Source organism: Equus quagga, chromosome 4, assembly GCF_021613505.1.
Source record: "Equus quagga isolate Etosha38 chromosome 4, UCLA_HA_Equagga_1.0, whole genome shotgun sequence".
Taxonomy (NCBI): Eukaryota; Metazoa; Chordata; class Mammalia; order Perissodactyla; family Equidae; genus Equus; species Equus quagga.
In genome coordinates, this window is record NC_060270.1 from 112,529,128 (window position 1) to 112,548,186 (window position 19,059).

General features: G+C 41.0%; 1 protein-coding gene across 2 annotated transcripts in view; it reads left to right on the top strand.

The window, feature by feature from the left end:
- The window catches only part of MAP3K20 (mitogen-activated protein kinase kinase kinase 20), a 167,095-nt gene that overhangs the window by 120,244 nt on the left and 27,792 nt on the right, over positions 1-19,059 (top strand). For both annotated transcript variants that reach the window (XM_046659428.1, XM_046659429.1), the window contains exons 11-14: positions 1,856-1,991; positions 13,424-13,468; positions 15,274-15,304; positions 15,402-15,541. In XM_046659428.1, coding sequence (XP_046515384.1) covers positions 1,856-1,991; positions 13,424-13,468; positions 15,274-15,304; positions 15,402-15,541 — 352 coding nt within the window. The remainder of the gene's footprint in view (positions 1-1,855; positions 1,992-13,423; positions 13,469-15,273; positions 15,305-15,401; positions 15,542-19,059) is intronic.

Genomic DNA, 19,059 nt, shown 5'->3' on the forward strand with positions numbered 1-19,059 from the left:
AGGGACAGTTGACAGCAGATGCTTTTCCATTTGATTGCTCCCCTCCTTGCTCTGAGGTACTTTTCAGATAACCAGAAAAGGAAAGTGTTGGGCCCAAATCCAGACCCACCTCAGTGGCTGTTCCCTGGGCTGGGTTTTGCCAATTAATCCCCAGAACCTTTTTGTTTCCCTTCACTTAGTTCTCATCTAAAAGGACCTTAGAATAAGCTGTCCGCTTAACTGATTTTCCCTGGAAATAAAAAAGACAGATTTTGGTTGCATATATTCACTCACTGAGATCTGGGGGCTCCTACCTTCCATGGTCAAGGTCTCAACCAGGATTACAGTCTGTAATACAGGTTTGTCCCGGTGGCATCTGGAAGCAGCTGTTGGCAGCACTCAACAGCGAATTGACAGTAGTCACCGATTTCCAGTCTCTTCCTTCTGCATCCTCCGCTCTGTGTACCTTTTCCAGCCCTTCCTTCACTTGCGCTCTCCTTCCCTCCCTCCTTCTTTCTCGCATTACTGTTGCTTTGCTCACAGGCTCTTTCGAAACTCAAGGGAAAGAGCTTCCAGCTCTCAGAGCGTAAATGTGGACTTGAACATTCTGATAGCCCTGAAGGAGAAAACAGTTTGCACTGAGCCATCTTCCCAGTCTCGGTTTCTGTAAAGGACAGGTTTCTGTAACTGGACATATTGTTCCAAGTGGTGGGGTTGGTCAGCCGTTAGAGCCTAAGGAGGGAACTTTCTTTTAAAATTATAAAGATTAAAAAGAACCTCAGAGTTCATCTGGTCCAGGATTTCCCATACTTGCCTGATTGTAAAAATTACCTGGCTTTTTTATTAAATAATGGAAATTCCTAGGCCCCACCAAGCCCTATTAAATCATGAGCTCTTAAGGAATCTGTGTTTTGTTGTTTTTTTTTTTTTAACAAGCTGCCCAGGTAAATTATTAGGATGAGGCAAGTTGGGAAGCCTTGATGTAATATAACCACCACCACTCACAACAGGGAAACTGAGTCAGGTGAATCAGTCGATTGTTCGAGTTCCTCAGCCCAGTGAATAGGCTAACCTGAGTATCATTTTCCCATCTCTCTATGAGATTAGTACCTGTTTCTTGGAGCTGTTATGAGAATAAGATGAAATAATATATAACAGTGCTTTGTAAAGAGCTAGATGAACATAAGCATTTATTAAATGGCTAAACCAGGACACCAGTTCCATAGCTTGGTCCTGGTCCCAGTGGTTCTTCAATGCTTTGTTGAAGTATTTTGAGCTTATTGTTCCAAACTAGAAACTACCTGTTGATTTTGAAAGATATGAAAGATTTCTTATTCTCTAATAGTTTACTGTTTGGTTCAAAAGCACAAGTTTTACCAAACTTACAGAAAAATGGATCAGATCTGTGGTTACTGAAGACAGGGATTGGGGAGGGGTGGGATAGGAGAAAGGTGGTTAAAAGGTACAAACTTCCAGTTAAAAAAGTACTAAAGATGTAATGTATAGCATGATGACGATAGTTAACACTGCTGTATGGTACATAAGAAAATTGTTGAGAGTAAATCCTAAGAGTTTTCATCTCAAGGAAAAAAACTTTTTCCTTTTCTTTCTTTGCTTTCTCTTCTTATTGTAACTATTTGAGATGATGGATGATAACTAAACCTAATGTGGGTATCATTTCACAATATATATGTCAAACCATCATCCTGTACACCATAAACTTATATAGTGATGTATATCAATTATATCTCAATAAAACTGGAGCATAAATAAGCACAAGTTTTAGCCTTTTACTTTGATGAGCATTCTGATGGGCCCACTAAGCATTTAATACCTTTGGGCAAAGTTGAGACTTGAACCAGTTCTCCCTGTGCAGGTGCGAAATTGAAGCAACTCTTGAGAGGCTGAAGAAACTAGAGCGGGATCTCAGCTTTAAAGAGCAGGAGCTCAAAGAGCGAGAGAGACGCCTGAAGATGTGGGAGCAAAAGCTGACGGAGCAGTCCAACACCCCGGTGAGTGTTCCCCGCAGGGCCAGCGATCCCCCCACGGAGAAGGCTGGGCTGAGCATGGCAGCATGGCGACTCTCCTCCCCCCTCGCTCCTCCCTCCCTGCCTGCCTTGCGCCTGGATGTTAAAGGACCCGCATGTGCGCCAAGTAGTGCTCAGATCTCATTTCAATTAACAAAACACCAGACATTTAGAAGAAAAGCTTGTTCCATTTCTGGTTCTTTCCCTAAGAACTGTTATCCTGTCAGTGTGTTTGTATATAAGAATTACAAAAGTAAAATCCATTATATTTTCACATCATCTGTTAGAACCCCAGAACATGAGCCTAAATGCTGATTAACTCTTTAGAGTCCAGCAGTAATTAATAAATGTAACCCCAGGGCAGCTAGCTGTCTAAGAAAGGCTTTGATGTCTCAGAACTTAACTGAGTTTTCCTTCTAAAAGAGAGCTAACTTAATGACATACAAGTAACAAGCCCCTTACTCAATTCAGTATTATGAAAGGACGTCTCCCAGGACAAGCTTCCAATATTTACTGCCCCTAGGAAATATCTTGGGTTTTTTCCCCAAGTCTTATATTTAAAGTAAGATAAAAATTATTCTTAAGGGTTTCGCTATTTATACACTTACCTTGAGCTTATGCTGATATGATATATTGAGATCTAATTAAATTTCAGCATTCTTCCCTATTTTGAATGATTTATCATTCGGGAATTAAGTATAAATTTATCATTGCTTTTTCCAGGGTTTTTAACGGGTAATATTTGTCCACTTTAAAATCACAGGTAATAATAAGATTAAAAGTAAACTTGTAATATATTTTAAATTCATTTTTGACAGTTGCTACGGCAATTCTATAAAAAAGAAAATACTTAAATGCCCTTCACTTTGTCTTCAAAAAGCTTTCCAACTTTTAAAAGTCTTCATCTCCCCTGAGCAACCAATGCCCAATTGCAAAGTATTTTCCAGTATCTGAAGAATAAATTACTTTGCCTCTTTTCCAGTTTATGTGGAGAAGCAACCTGATATCCAAAAAAAGGGAAATATAGTGAAGTTAGATATTTATGATCGGATTTACCTTTTCCAAAAGTGACTTAGGTCATCCAGGGATCTCAAAGAAGAACTGAATTGCTATATGTAAGGCTATCATGGGACATTAAAAAGGTACCACATTTTCTAAGTTCAGTGAATTTAGCTTGACTCTCCAGAAAGACGTTGATGGGAAGTTTCCTGTTCTGATTCCAACAGGCAGACTCAGAATGCATTACCTTACGGGTCTGCAAGGGAACACTGATTCTCCCAGAGCTGATGAGAGGCAAAAATATAACCAGCTTCTGAAGTCAGAGAGTTTTTTGTTTTTTTTTTTTAAGCACACTGAAATCTTAAGCTCTAAAGCACTGCATGACTTGACTCTTTGTAAATGTAGCATTGTAGGAAAAACTTTAAACGACCTAGTGGAGTATGTATGCTTTAGAACCTTTCTTTGGTTTAGTGGCATTAGTTTTGCTACAAAATTATGGGCTGCCTTGCACACATTATTGCTGTTAGTAACACAGTTGTGTAATAAATAATGAAACCCTCTGAGTGCTCAGTAGGTTGTATGCTTGCGTTTTAACTCCAGAAAACTTTCTGTAAAGGAACTGCTCTGAGGGCTCCCATCTAACAATGGACAGCATGAAGCATGATCTCAATGAGATTTTCTTGCTTTTTCTGCTTATGAGGCCTAAGTTTTCTTTCTTTACAGTACTAGCTTTTCATGTCTCCTCTGCTTAGAGCTCGTTTTTCTGAAGGAAAGAAAGTTTGTGCTCAGGTATTTTCTAAGTCGGTGTTTGCTTTTATCCTCACATCAGTTTCTAGTTGACTTTAAATGAGTTTTCTGAGAGAAAGATAAAATAAACCTTTTTAAAAGGAAGTGGCTGAAGGTTTAGGTTTTCTGTATGTAGCCTCATCTTAATTATAAAAGTCTAACATTTATGTAACTTCATAGAAAATGGTATTATTGGATTTGTTTCAAGGAAGGACACTATTTTCTTTCCTGAAATTAAAACGTTAGTTAAAGATATTTGGCAAGATGAATTCTCCGTACATGTAAATGGACAGTGTTTATTTTTTAATTAATGTTGTAGCTTCATGTAAAATTGTATTTCTTTTAAAAATAAAAGCTTATTTGAGAGACATTTGTTGAGATCTGAACATAATGTGAGGAAGGACCCATGACATAATAAAATCAATAAGCAGCAGAGTTCCCCCACAGTACCTACCAACTGAAAACAAATTTGAGAAGCTGGGAAATTTGACTGCAAGGAAAATGATACCTGTTTCCAGTGGTAAAGGATCTAAAGTAATTTTTTTCTTCCATATGACTGGTACTTTTTAGCTGAATTATGTGAAGTTCTTACTGAACTAACAACTCCAGAAGTCTTTTACTAATAGATTAAAACTACGTAATTTTTTAAACTTGGCTCCAGTTTCAATTTAAAAATTAGGAAATTGGCCCTAAAAGGTACCTTTACACCCAGATTGTAAAGGTCATCCCAGTTATATTATTTGTACATCGTTCATCATAAATTTACTCATATTTAAACAACACCAAAAATATAAGCCTTAATTTGCTTATTTCTCAAAAGAAGAGCCACAAACACTTTGCAGATCCTAATGGTTTTACCCCTGAAACGAATATGACCAACATTTATGGGACTAGGTTGGCTGTTCAAAATAATTACATAAGGCAGAAAATAAATGTCTGTATCCACTGTGAGAAGAATTTGTAGGAAAAAATTCTGCTAAAAGACGGAAAGTTTTATCATAGAGAATAGAGAAAGGTAACGATCTAAATTAATAATTTTCCTTCCTCAATTTTCATATTTCACAATTTCATATGTCCTTGTTTATAACTTAAATGATGGAATCTAGAATTTGTTGACAAGTGAATTACTTCATAAATTGAATAACTAGTATTATATCTGGCTGTAATAAATCATAAATGGAAACAAGTGAATTCTAGACTCAGTTTATAGTCAGATACTAACCTAGCTAGAAAGGTAGTTAATGACCCCAGTTTCTCCAGAGCTATACTGACTGCTGAACTGTTTTTGCTCTTCCTCTAAGCTTTTCTTCTTTTGTACAAGCTTTCTTGATTTTTACTTGAGATTTAATCTCTACTTAATTTCTTTTTAAATATAATAGTTAACTAAATGTTTCTATGTGAAAGTGAAATTGGGAAAAATTAAGAGAAATCCTAAAAATATTTTGTTTTAAGCAAAATGAGGGCTTAAAACTTGTGACTTCCCTCCCATTTGAAATTTGGCTTGCTCTGGTGCTTTGCAAATTTTGGTTGTGATTTACTCTGTTATTTATCAATTATGGCATATATGCTGGAGCTATAACAACCATTAAGTAAATTCTCACATAATGCCCTGCCTTCATTTATTTCACTAATCATTTACCTTCTGTGCAGCACCCACTAATTTTGTGGTATCTGTTTCCTTTATTTAAATTGGTCCTAATTTCTCTTTTTACTTCTGTCCTCTCTTCCCTTGTGATAGCTTCTCTTGCCTCTTGCTGCAAGAATGTCTGAGGAGTCTTACTTTGAATCTAAGACAGAGGAGTCAAAAAGTGCAGAGATGTCATGTCAGATCACAGCAGCAAGTAACGGGGAGGGCCATGGCATGAACCAGAGTCTGCGGGCCATGATGCTGATGGGCTTTGGGGATATCTTCTCAATGAACAAAGCAGGAGCTGTGCTGCATTCGGGGATGCAGATAAGCATGCAAGCCAAGCAGAATTCTTCCAAAACCACATCTAAGAGAAAGGGGAAGAGGGTCAACATGGCCTTGGGGTTCAGTGATTTGTCAGAAGGTGACGATGATGATGATGATGACGGTGATGAGGAGGAAAATGACATGGATAATAATAGTGAATGAAAGCAGAAAGCAAAGTAATAAAATTGAAAATGTTTGGAAAAACAAACTTGTTATCTCAGTCTGTACGAAAACCAGTAAGGAAGTAGGAAACCAAGCACTGCATTTTTAGGCCGATCACATTTGTATGGCAGTCATTTCTTGATCGATTTTACTTTTGATTTGTTTTTGCTTACAGAAAAATGGGGGGAAAATTAAGCCAGAAAGGTATATTTAATGAACCAGCAAATATGGTGCCTGATTATAGAAATTTGTGATTCTCTATACAATGTGGTATTTTTTAACCAATGACATTCTGGCTTTTTTTTAAGTGAATACTTTATATTTGATTTGATTTCGTTTATTCAATTTCTTAAGAAAACTTACATTTTGAACAAGCACTCTTAACTCCTAAATCTCTAACACTTGATTTTCTCGTAACATACTACATTTTTTTTTCTTATGGCAATACACTGTACTGTCAGAAATAATTGATAGTGACTACAAAATCCAACAGTAAAAAAACTGAGATGACAGAAGGTTATAACAAATACTTCTTCAGAAATACCTAAATGCCAAGAATTGTCAATACTTAAATAGCACAACTACTCAAAATAAAGCCTGAGAGAGGTTGTCAGTGGTGCGTTTGAAGGAGAAAGACTCTAATTTGAAACCAAAAGCAGACGTGGCGGGCTTTCCGACCAGTGCTAGCCGTGGAAGTTTCTCAACAACACACTGTCATCCAAGGCTCAGCTTACACTTCATACAAAGAGAAAGAGATGGTCTTCAAGGGACCCTTCCAGGCAGTGGGAGTGGAACCCGGGCCTGCTTCCACTGAGAGGGTACGCGTATTCGTTTGTTTTCTAGAGGGGCGTGATAATCCTGGGTTCCAAACATATGTACAGAGATTTTAAAGAGAGAACTAAATATTATAAAAGGAATAGCAAAGATAAGTTATCTTTATTTAAGCAGAAGTGCAGGATGAAGGGTCCTTTTTGTATCAAATCTGGCCTTCCAGAGCTGTCCTTTTTCTAACCCTGACTCAGCCACGTTGGTGTTAAAGAAGAAGTAAATGTAGGTGCTGCTGGGGAAACCTACTAGCCAGAGAGAGATTCCCAGAATGTTACCACATATTTGTCAAAACTTGTTTAAACATAGAACACTGTTAAAAAAAAAAAAACTGCAGAACACTTGTTACATACATACAGAAAGGCAAAAGAATAAAGACTCTTTTTCAGCCTAAATTAGAAAGCAGGACCGTTCATTTGACTATTAAACGAAAGTACTTTTGGTGGTGGTTTTTATGGAGGATTAAGAAAGGATGTCATCATAGATATTATCCAATACTACTTCCAAGTATATTTAACATGGGAATGAGAATGGCACCTCCTTCACAGGACTGTCGTGAGGATTAAAGGAAACAGTACGTGTAAAGGACTTGGCTCAGCACCAGGCGGGCCAGTGAACGTTAACTCTAGTCATTATGCCCTTGAAAAGACACTGAAAAAGAAGTGCTTCCAGTAACCTTCTGGAAGACTAAATTATCAGTTTCAAATGATATCTGTTGAGTAGTATGAGATGAAAGTTAAAGTGAATAGCCTTCAGGAACGCTAAAGAGAACATTCTTAGAGTGTAAGCTCTTCAGACATTTAATCTGTTGCTCTTTGAAGCCTGCACAGGGGCTGGGTTTGCCTGGTCTGAGGTGTTTGCAGGCCCTGCTACCACCCACAGACTCAGTAAACACAGAAAGAACAGGTAAACCATTCACCAAGAGGACAAGTTCCCCACCCATCCACTCTGATGCACTTTCTAGTTCTGTGCAAACACGGATACAGATAGATACACGCCCACCATCACAGAGTGCTGGTGACAGACGGGCACAAATAGCGGCACATCCTGTCTGCGCCCAGACACACAGAAGTGCTCCTTGAGCCCAGCCTCTCAAGCACAAACAAGATCTTGCCCTGGGGCACAAGGGACGGTTTTCAACTCTGGGCTTCCCAGCACGCCCTGGGGCCCCGCGGCCTATGCGCCTGAAGGAGAGAGCCCGAGAGGGCAGTAGAAAAGCCTCTTGCCATCTTCCCAGGCAAAGGTCAGGTCATCCATCCCACAGCTGTTCACTGAGCCCCTCCTCTGTGCCAGGGTGTGTTCTAGGGAACAGCTAGACAAAAAGCCCTTGCGCTCGCGGGGCTTACGTGCCAGCAGTGGAGATGGACAGGGAACACACACCCATCCCTGGTATGTAAGCGTTTGGTGAGAATGAAGCTGGGGAGGGATAAGGCACGTGGGAGCGCTGCGATTTTTAACGTGTCCTCAGGAAAGGCCTCCCTGATACAGGATTTCTGTGGGCTAATTTTGGGATCTGTGCGGTTTATGTAAGAATAGAAACCTTGCCTCTCATTGAAGAATAATCAACAATACATTTAGAACATATGAACTGAATGAAACTGATATTTTTTTCTAAATTTACATATCAGTCTGTTAGGATTATACATAAAGTTTTGGCGCATTAATAAACGCAGCTAAATAGGGTCCAAAGAGAAAGGTAATCAGACTGTATACCCAGACGTAGGATTGTTATTAATTAGGTAATATTGCTCTCACTCTCAACTGCTGCCTTTCCTTCCCTGTTTCCAGAGCTGGTCATAGCTCACAGTGCTTGATCATTAAACAACTGCAGAGATTCAGGACACAGCAGAATTGATGAGCTCAGGGATAACTTGATGTTGTTCTCCACCTAGAATTGGACTGCGGATAATTATCATATGGCATCGGCTGTTGTACTTTCTGTTCCAAATCAGTGTCTTTCTGGGGTTTTGAACATCCCTGAAATCTGAATCATATAAACAAAATTTTAAAATGGTCTCCCTCTATCTGTGAAGATTATTTAGAAGACTTTAGATTCTATTCGTTTTATTAATTTTAAAAAGAAACATTTATTAGCTATATGCAGAATTCCTAACGATGATGTTAATTGTGCAGTTTCTAATTCACTTTTCAGATCAGTTTTTGAAAAGGCCAGTTATTGGTGTTGGGTTGGTTTCCACTTCCTTGACTTACAAAAAACTTCGTTATAAAGAGTTAAAGAAACACTGAGAAATTTAAAGATTCAGAATGAGAATTGAAAGTGAATTGTGGTAATAATTCTCACAGCTATACAACTGAAAATATAACTCCTCTTTCATCCTTTTTCCTTTGTTCATGAAGTTGATCATGTGGAATTTGATGGCAGCCTACTAGTGGTTCTCAACTGAGTAGTGCTGTCACCCAATGGTGTCTCAGAGTGCTGGGCATATTTTTGGTTGTCATGGTGACTGGGGATGTATTTAGTGGCCGGTGCCAAAAATGGTACATCCCATATGTCAGGGACAGTCCCACCTGATAAAGAATCCCACCCAAAGTACCCACAGCATTGTCTCTTCCCTCCTTGAGAAACTTGCTAAACCTGGCAGTTTTAGAGTTCTAATGTTTTTTCCCTAAACAAAATCACATAAGTCAAAAGATGTATTTTCAGAATTATAACTACTACACAATCTGAATTTTGTAGGTCTGTGACATTTATCTCAAATCCCCAGTTGTGGAAATGGTTTCTTTCTCACTCAAGAATGCTGATAGAAACTTCATGAAACAGCTAAATTTACCCAGGGGGTAGCTCTCCTATTACACTGATTCCACAATAGATATAAAAGAAAAACTTCATTGAGGCAGCTGCAATTCTGCAAAGTGGCCAGGTTAATTTAAAAGGACTCTTTTCCTAACAGTCTTTTTTTTTTTGCAAAACCACATTTTAATCATTTACGTAAATAGCCAATGGGAAGAGGTTGAAGGCACATAGCATGCTTCTTTTGGATGCTCTGGAAATGTTGAGGGTCAGGTGTTTTCACATGCAGTAGATTTGTTACTTTAACACCAGCGGATGTATTCAAACTTGATCTCCATTAAAACCAAGGAATTAGGGGTGGGGGAAGATTCGAGAGAGATCCAGAATGACTTCTGTGAGCACTATGATGCAAATAACTTTATTTTTGGGGGTTTTCATAGGAGTGATAAGAATTTCATGAAAGATAATTTTAAAACTTATTCTGAGTTAAATATTGATACTTTTTAAAAATTTTTGATACACTAGACTTGCAGCCTTTTGAAACTAGCAGAGTCCCACCATACCATATATATAATGGAGCATAATTTTTCTATAATCAGGCACCTTTCGCTGCTTTTGAGTAAGACTGTTTTCCTGTTGCGATTTTAAGTGTTGCCAGGGAGAAGAACCTGTTCTCTTCTTTTGGTTGTAGCACAGCCTGATAGCTCTAGATGTAGCATTTCTGTGATGAAATGAGTGTCTACAGGAAATCTGGAGGACTAGCCATGATTCCTCAGATCCCAACTTAGTTCTCACTCTATTGCCTGTGACAAGCTTTCTGGCATGTGGTTAGTTACTTCAAAACTAGAGTTTCAAGCACCTACATTAATAATTTTATATCGTGTGCAGAACAGCATATCTTTTAATGTCAGATACATACACTGCACAAATTGCTTCTGCACTTTTAAAAAATTTTTGTACTAAATAATAGAAAATATTTATATTCTTTGAGTGTGAGCTTTGAATAGATGGCATTATCACTTTGTTTTTTTTTTAACAAAAACTTTTTCTCAACTATTCTATTGCAATGTTATTCTGAGCAAGTCCTATGCCAAATATCTTGTATAATGTTTGTATGGAAGATTAAATTTTACTCTTGTGTGGTAAGACTACTAGTTATTGACTTCATCGTTGGAATTTGATATTCCAGCACAAAGTGCACAATGTATTCAGAAATCCAAGTTGGTGTCATACATTTCATTTTGATGTGAACTTTTCTTTGCTTTCCTTTGTTCTAAGACTCCATTTTGCAATAAACGTTTTGACAGTAAATCCCTTTGTTATGTGTTGCTGTGTATATCAGATCCTTGTTAGATTGGATTCCCACCATCCTTTGAAGGAATCATTGTCACACGCATGCACATGAGTGTGAGCTTTTCTCTCCTGAAGTCAGTTGGAGTGTAAATAATGAATTTCTGAAGTGATGGGGCAGCCACAAGGTAGATTTTTTTTTTTAATCCCCAAAGACAGAAAGACTTAGAACTTACCCTACAGCAGATACACTGATATGTTAACAAGGGACAGAAAACATAAGGAAGTGGTAAGCTGCTCTGTGGCTGGAGATCATTAACTCTTATCCCCTGTCTTGCCAAATTCAAACCGTCTCGAAGCAGTGCCTGGCTCCAGCCTTCCTCTCACTGATCTTTGCAAGCATCCTGCAAGAATCCTGCGCGAACGGCTATCAAACTGAGTCCAGTGCTTCCCTTGGCGTCATCTTGATGAGCCATCCTCAGAGCATGAGAGAACTCTTCTCTCCTTTTGACATTAAAACCAAAGATGCTGGTTTTGATTAGTTGTTTCACTTACGACCTTTATTCTATGCAAGAATTACTTATTTATCAATTTTGGTAGGCACAACATTTTGGAAGTGTCTAAAAATCAAAACGCTATGCATCCCCCTACTCGCCATAAAAACCAGCCTTGATGCAGGGAGATATTTCTGTAGCTCAGTCTATTATTTCTTGAACTAGTCAAAAAAGTTCCCTATTTCACATTTGTTTTTGTGATGGGAAAAGGGAATGACATGTTTCTGCAGCTGTAGCCAGCTGTCCTGTGAAGAAATAAAGCTTGTCATGTATTTTCTCTGATCAAGTTCAGTTTTAGATTCTATTCCTCAAGTCATTCTCCTCTCTGCATTATTAAAGCAGGTGAGTGCATGTGACGATTCCTACATACCTCAGGCATTTCACAGGAGGGAAGGGACAATCCTCAGGGACTGGAGCACATGGGGTAGCAGAGTTTATGTAGAATAGTGGTGATTTATGCCCTTGCAACTTATCTATAATACTCAAACACAATCAAATTTATTGTAACAATGCGTTTTTAAAAAATTCTGCTTGGCCCCCTAGAGTAGGCCTCATTTCCCTTTATCCATGGACATGCACACGCTGCATATAGTACTCCAGTTAGGCCACCGTGCCATGCCCATCCCTCTGTCGTCTCCCCGCCCCTGCCCAATGCCGGTGTTTTGCCTTGTTGCTTCTCCTCACCCAGAATCACTTCTCTTCTCCTTGCCCTGCAGTACCCAGCTCTTCCCCCATCTTAATCTTTCATAGACTAAGAAGAGTTTCATAGAAACCCTTCCTTCTCCCTGGTATACCCATAGACATTGAACTCTACCAGAGAATTTAGCATTTTAGTAAATGTACCCTTCAATTGTATTCATTCAATAAATTGTTGAACAAAAATTTATTGCAAGGTGTTGTGTACCAGGACTCTGCTGGTCACTGAGTAAACCAAGATAAAGATGGCCTCAAACTCCTCCATTTATAATCCATATCTGTTTCACCCCCAATTAAATTAAAAGCTCCTTCAAGTCAGGGGCGTGCCTTTCCTAGCAGGGTTTTGAGCATGTGAGTTCAAAATACCCGCAGATTGGAAGGATTAATTCACCCACCCTCTGATTTTACACTCAACAGAAAAAGCAACCAAATTCAGCTTCAGTTTTTCAACTCATACACGAAAAAATATTGTTTGTAACAGAGGTTGAATGACATTTTGCCACGTTACCTCATGAGCAATCTAACCATTTTGTCAAGTTAAGTTATTTAAAGCTAACGGATTTAACCAACCAATGGCTTTGGTATAAGGGTTATACCAAATTCCGATTCAACTCACAGGACACACAGATTTTTTCCAAGTACGTAGGCATTTGTCATTTGGTCTGTGGCTGTGGGGCATATTCTGAAGTGAGGAGTCCTTTGGCTGTGACAGTGCTGCAGGCTGAAGTCCTCTTGCAAAGTCGTCTTTCATGCCATGTACCTGACAGGGAGGGAGCTTAGTTTAGTTTAGTTTTAGTTAGAGCAACTCAGCAACCTGGACAGTTCCTTAGGACAGTTCCCATTTCCCTTGTCCTGCATCCATGGGTCCTAATATTTGGTTTTAAAAACATAATGCAAGTGAGTCATTTAGTTAAACACTTAGACATACTCCTGTAAGAATAAGCATGTAAGTCATCCGGTTACCGAGTGGTTGCTGTGGAATTTTCATTAATAACCAAAGGATCCTCATGTTGACTGAGAATTCTGAGGAAGGTTCCGGGATCTGACAAATGTCAGAAATTCCTTGACCGCCAAGCCCTGTTGTGGAATGGAAAACTACTCTTGGTGCCAAAGACCAAGAGAAGACAATCCCAAGATGTGCAGAGTCCCGCTCACAAAGAGCAGTGAATGGTTACTGAGAGGCTGATGCATGTCACTGGCTTCTGGGGGCCGAATCCTTGGAACACTGAGAAATTCCTCTTAAGGTCAGGAGAATTGTTTTCCATTCAACCTAACCTGCAGGGGGAACCAAGCCAGAGCAGCAGCCAAGAGCTAAAATGGTGAGACAAGGGGATAAACCAAAAAGACAATGATAATATTCCTTTTTTTTTTTTTCATTTTATTCATATTTCCCATGCAGCTGCTGCCTTCTTTTGAGATTGGCTCATGGACTGAAGATGACGTGGTAAGCTGCTTCTGTTAATGCCTGATTTGACCTGGGCAGGTATTTCCTAAATTTGTTTACAAGTTAAAAATGATGCTAGAGGGGTTTGGGCCTTAGGAAAGTCTAACTAGGAGAAGTTGACAAATTCCATGTTTTTCTATTTTTAATGCAGTAATGATTTAAAATAAGGCCTCAAGAACAAAGCAAGTATCTCTTCAAATCTTAGAATAGGATTCCACCCCCTCTTTGCTCTGAAAGGTATTCTAGAATACAATAATGAATACCAGTGAGAAAATTAAAGAGGTGATCCAGGGTACAAAATGAATACACTTCAAAAAAAAAATGATCTTAAGTTCTCCTTAAATACCAGAGATGGACTTGAACCACAGTAGAGAAAGATCTGGTACAGGCAGTGCTAGGCTGGGACTCCGCTAAACTGGGCTCCCTTCCCACCTTAGGCCTGTTCAAAAGTGACAGTGCATATTTGCCATCTCTACTCTGGCCTCCCAAGGAGGAATGGATATGAGCTCCCAGACGGTCTCTGCCGCTGGAGCCTGAGAAGCCCCAGGTTTTTAAGAGGATGGAGACAGACTTTAAGTCCTACACCCTTCTCTCTGGGTAGAGACCCTGCGGAACAATCCTGCTCAGGCTGTTGCATCTCTCTATCTGTTTCCTTAGTGAGAAGCAGGTCTGAGAATTCTTGATTAGAGACCTGTCCAGGTCCATTTGATAAGCTCAAATATCATTTAAATGAAAAAGAATAAAAAGCTGTAATGCCAGCCTTAGCAGGTCCCCACCCCAGGGAACAGACCAGGTGCCACAAGGTCCAAACTCAGTACTAGAAACTCTTGGGAAGGTCTGTTTACCTACCTCACCCTGGTTTCTGGGCCAGGGCATCTCCGTCCCTGCTCTTTGTATTCTGGTGAAGTCAAACCGCCTGCAACATTAGCTGACCTCTTCGGCTTCTCCAGGGTAAGGAAACTTGGCACCGGTTGCCTCTGCTGCTTCTCATTCACTGAGCCCCGGTGATTCTAAATTTCCTGCCAGCCCTGCTTAACAGGGAAAAAGGACTTAGGATCTCCTTTATTCACAGGCCTGGATATAAATCCTTTTATCCCTGGCTCCAAAGTTGGCTCATCTCATTGAAGAAGAAATTTTTTAAAAGACACTCAGCTCTAACAGCTATTTTTAGTCTTTCCTCAGAGATTGAGTGGTTTTCAAGCTATTTAAATAAAATTCCAGGGTCAAGGGCTCCCCAGAGAATTGGTGGGACTGGATCTGGCCTCCCTTCCCCCGGGGAATGTGAGAGGCTAGCAGTAAACATGGGCCAAGGGAAATTCAAGGACTGAGAGTCACTGGGTGCGACCTCATGCTATAGAGGAGGCTCCATGCTGTAACTTATCTTTGGCCACATAGCTACTTCACAACCAAGCCTAGAACAGAGGATGCGGTGCACCCATTTCTCCGTCCACCACTGTGTGCTCCCTGTTCCTCATACAGCTCCTGGGTAAGCCAGTGGCCCTCAAGAACCCAGGGGACCACCGGCTCATAACTGGAAAAATCATTATAAGAAACTTCTTGAAAGGATTTTTAAGTATCTCCCAAATAAGGAGGAAAACCGATGGTTCCTCAAGTGTCCCAGACCCCCAAAGGGAGGGATAGCTCCAATTTGAAAGCTTGAAGTTTTAAAACTATAAAGAGGAAATCTTCCACTTGTGGTTGAGCCAAGAATTAAAGATATTTTAATCTATTAAAATGTTTATTGTTAAGTCTGGCCACTGACCATGTATGAATCTTCAAAACCATATATGTCCTCTCTTTCACAGTATTTTTGGGTTCAGCAGCTCGTCAGAAAAGGCAAGTGGAATAACTTAGCTTCTTAATTCATGGAGTTAACTTTGCTTTGGATATGATTTAGCCTAATTTTATTCTGCCTTCTAATCCCTTCCTTCAGGTGACTCTTCAGCAGAGATGAGCGTATATGCAAGCTTGTTTAAGGAAAACAACATTACAGGAAAGCGACTGCTTCTTCTGGAGGAAGAAGACTTGAAAGACATGGGCATTGTCTCCAAGGGGCACATCATTCATTTAAAGGTACCTCCGAAAGGGAGAACATTCAGTCAACAAATCTGTATTGAGCACTTACTATGTAGCAGATATCACTGCTGTATCTGCTGCCCCCATGGGCACACCCCCTACTCCCTCCTCATAACCCAACATCCAAAGTGTTAATACCTGGCACAGCAGGTGGCACCTGGATACACCTGAGAATCACCCCCATGCCCTCAGGAAGTCTCTTGTCTAGTGGAGAAGACAGATATTAATCAGACCATAATGGTAAAATGACAGTTGTAAGAAACGCCACAAAGGAGAGGTGAGGTTGGGGTGAGAAAAGGCTTCTGTGAAGAAGTTATGAAGGAACTGGGAGCTGAAGGACAAGTAGGTGTTGACCAGGTGAAGGGTCGGGGGATGAGGTATTCCAAGGGGGGACTGCCCCTGGAAAGGCCTTGGGGTGGGACAAAGCTTAGTTTGCCAGAGACCTAGATATAAGGCCGTGCGTGTGGCACCTGGAGAACTGCCATCCAAGCCAGGAATAGCAGGAGGGGACCGGAGAGGCTAGATGTTCGTTAGGAATCTCGAAGGATGTCAGAACTGGTCCATGGCTTGAGTGCACCCTGAGCCCCTGCAGTCCCACAATCGTGGGAATGTGTTGAATTTGGAGTCTTCGTAATTGTGACCTGGGACAGACACCACCATGTGTGTATTCTAATCCCCCATATTCTCAGGAAATCCTAACATTTCCCCCAAAATTTCAGTCTTGAACAGCTTCAAAGCTAAACCTCTGTTTTTGTTGTTGTCGTTTTTTCTGCATTTTAGCAACCAGATCGGTTTTTTGTTTGTTTGTTTAAAGATTAAAGATTTTAAAGATTGGCTCCTGAGCTAACAACTGTTGCCAATCTTTTTTTTTTTTCTGCTTTTTCTCCCCAAATCCCCCCAGTATATAGTTGTATATTTTAGTTGTGGGTCCTTCTAGTTGTGGCATATAGGACACCACTTCAGCATGGCTTGATGAGCAGTGCCATGTCCGCGCCCAGGATCCGAACCGGCGAAACCCTGGGCTGCCAAGCAGAGCGCGTGAACTTAACCACTCAGCCACTGGGCCGGCCCCCGTTTTGTTTTTTAGTTACTCAAACTAAGTAAGAATTGCTGGCATCTGTGTGAACATTGTTATTAATCAGAGGTCCGTTTCAAGAGAGATCTTAGGATAAAATCAAGTTTGCTCCCCAAACCTCCTCAACCCCAGTCTGGGTGGATGGAGGAGTGGGCACAGATTAGAAAGAAGAGAAACAGAATAATGAAGGAAATGTAGGAAAGGCAGCTTCCTATCAAAATCCACAGCTTCACAAAGACTCTGCCAGTATGCCAGCTGCTTTTCCCTTCATTTCAGTTAGAGCCACTGGCACTTGCCTTTCTAGGGAAATTCCCCGAGATCCAGAGAACCAGTCCACTTCTGTGGGCCCTGGATCCATGTAAGGAGCATCCTTACAGCCCCTCAGCACTCCTTGGATGATGACTTAGCCTTAACCCACTAGACACCATCTCCAAGACAGACATTATCTTTGCCTCACCATCTTTTCCCTCTCAAAAGATGGATAGGAAACCTCATGCATAAACATTCATCTCAAAGGCAGACAAAGAATTTAATCTTGACCTCTGGGTGTGGGCAAGTCCATGAGAAGCTATGCTGCTTTAGATGGGCAACAGTAGGAAACATTATTTTCTCTAGTATAGAGAAATTTCAGAGTCCCAAGAGAGAAATTTGCTAAATCTTGTCCTATTTGGCAGATGCCAAATAAGATACTCCCACCTCCCCTTCCTCTGCTGTCTTTGATAAAGGACCCACATTCCTTACAGAGCAGTCGAGAAAAGGGTGATCCCTCCCCAAAAGCCATAGCGACTTAAATATTCCCAGACTTTGGCTGGGACAAGGTGCCCCCTGTATGCTGGCTGGTATCAGTAAGGCAAGAGCGTTCAAATTGGTTGATCATTGTCCAGCAAATTCAGTGAATGCGTACAAATTGCAAGACTGGGCCTGTGACAATACCAAAAAGAATCCTGCCCTTAAGGAATTTATGTCCCAGAGAAGACAGAAAACATGCACATACAACTTCACATAATAGAGAGTCTTGGCAGTTCAGAGGAAAGGAGCTATTCATCACCTCTGCTTGAGGGGGTGGAGGAGGAGACTGGGAGGGAACCCTTCATGGAGCGGGTGGCTCTTGAGCTAGATATTGGAGGAAGCACAGAATTTGGAATGTAGCCAGGAGCTGGAAAGGAAAGAACATTAATCTAGACAGAGAATAAGGAGTTAAGAGAGAAAGAGAAGAGAATGTAAAGGAACAGAAAAAAATGGTCCTGATACAAGGAACAGTAAGTAGCTCCGTATGATGGGAACACAGGCGGGAGCGGACTTCGTGATGCACAAAGCAGAAGGGAGGTGGGGCCAGATCCTGATGGCTTACACCTTCCCGTGAACCGACAGCTGGAACCTGACCAGCTGTAGGGAGTTCTGGAAGTTCTGAGAATTAACATGTTTAAAACTTTGCTGCTGGAAGTTCTCAAGTAGATTAGAAAGGAGAGGCTGGATTTTGAAAGAACAGTTCAGAGGTTATAATAAGGGAGTAATAAGGCCGAGCTGGTGTGAAATGTGAACGGAGAGAAGGGGAGGGTACCACGGGTGAGAGAGCTGTCTGCAGGTTCAAGAAGGAAAGCACAGTGAAGACACGCTACAACACAGACGAACCTTGAGAACATCCTGCTAAGTGAAAGAAACCAGACACGAAAGGTCACAGATCATATGATTCTATTTATATGAAATGTCCAGAATCGGTAAATCTAGAGAGACAGAAAACAGATTAGCGGTTGCCAGGAGCTGAGGGAGGAGGGAATGGGGAGTTACCATGAATTCACAGGGTCCCCTCTGAGGGTGATGAAAATATTTTGGAAGTAGATAGAGGCAGCGATTGCACGACACTGTGAGGGTGCTAAATGCCCCTGAATTGCATGCTTTAAAATGGTTAATTTTATGGGATGTGAATTTCGTCTCAATAAATAAATAAAAAGAAAGAAAGCACAGCTACGTGCACGTGCCTGACCACGAGCAGTCTTCTTCCAGCTGGGAAGCTTTCTCTCTTTGATGGATGAGGTGCCTTCAGAAAAGATGCATGAGGCCAGGAGAGGTCAGAGAGCCCGGGCAGGAGACAGAGGAGGAAGAGAGGAGTGCCCACCCAGGAAGGAGGAAAAGGGGGAGAGAATGGTCTCACAGAAGCCAGAGGTTGAAAAAGCTGTATAAAAACTGGGTCTAATGCTGCAGAGAAGCCAAGAAACACATGCACCAAGAAAAAGCCTTTGCTGGAAGTAGCCAGTTGGGAGCGGCCAGTGCAGTGTCCTCTGCTCCTGATGCAGAGCATCTGCCCTGAGCTCCAAAAGAGGCTAGTAGCCAGGGTCTGGTGGGGCGGGGGGCGATGGGGGGTACCCAAGACTTCCCTGACACTCCTGGATGAGTCTGCGTGTGCTCACAAAGACGGTTCCCAGAGGGGCAAGTCTCAAAA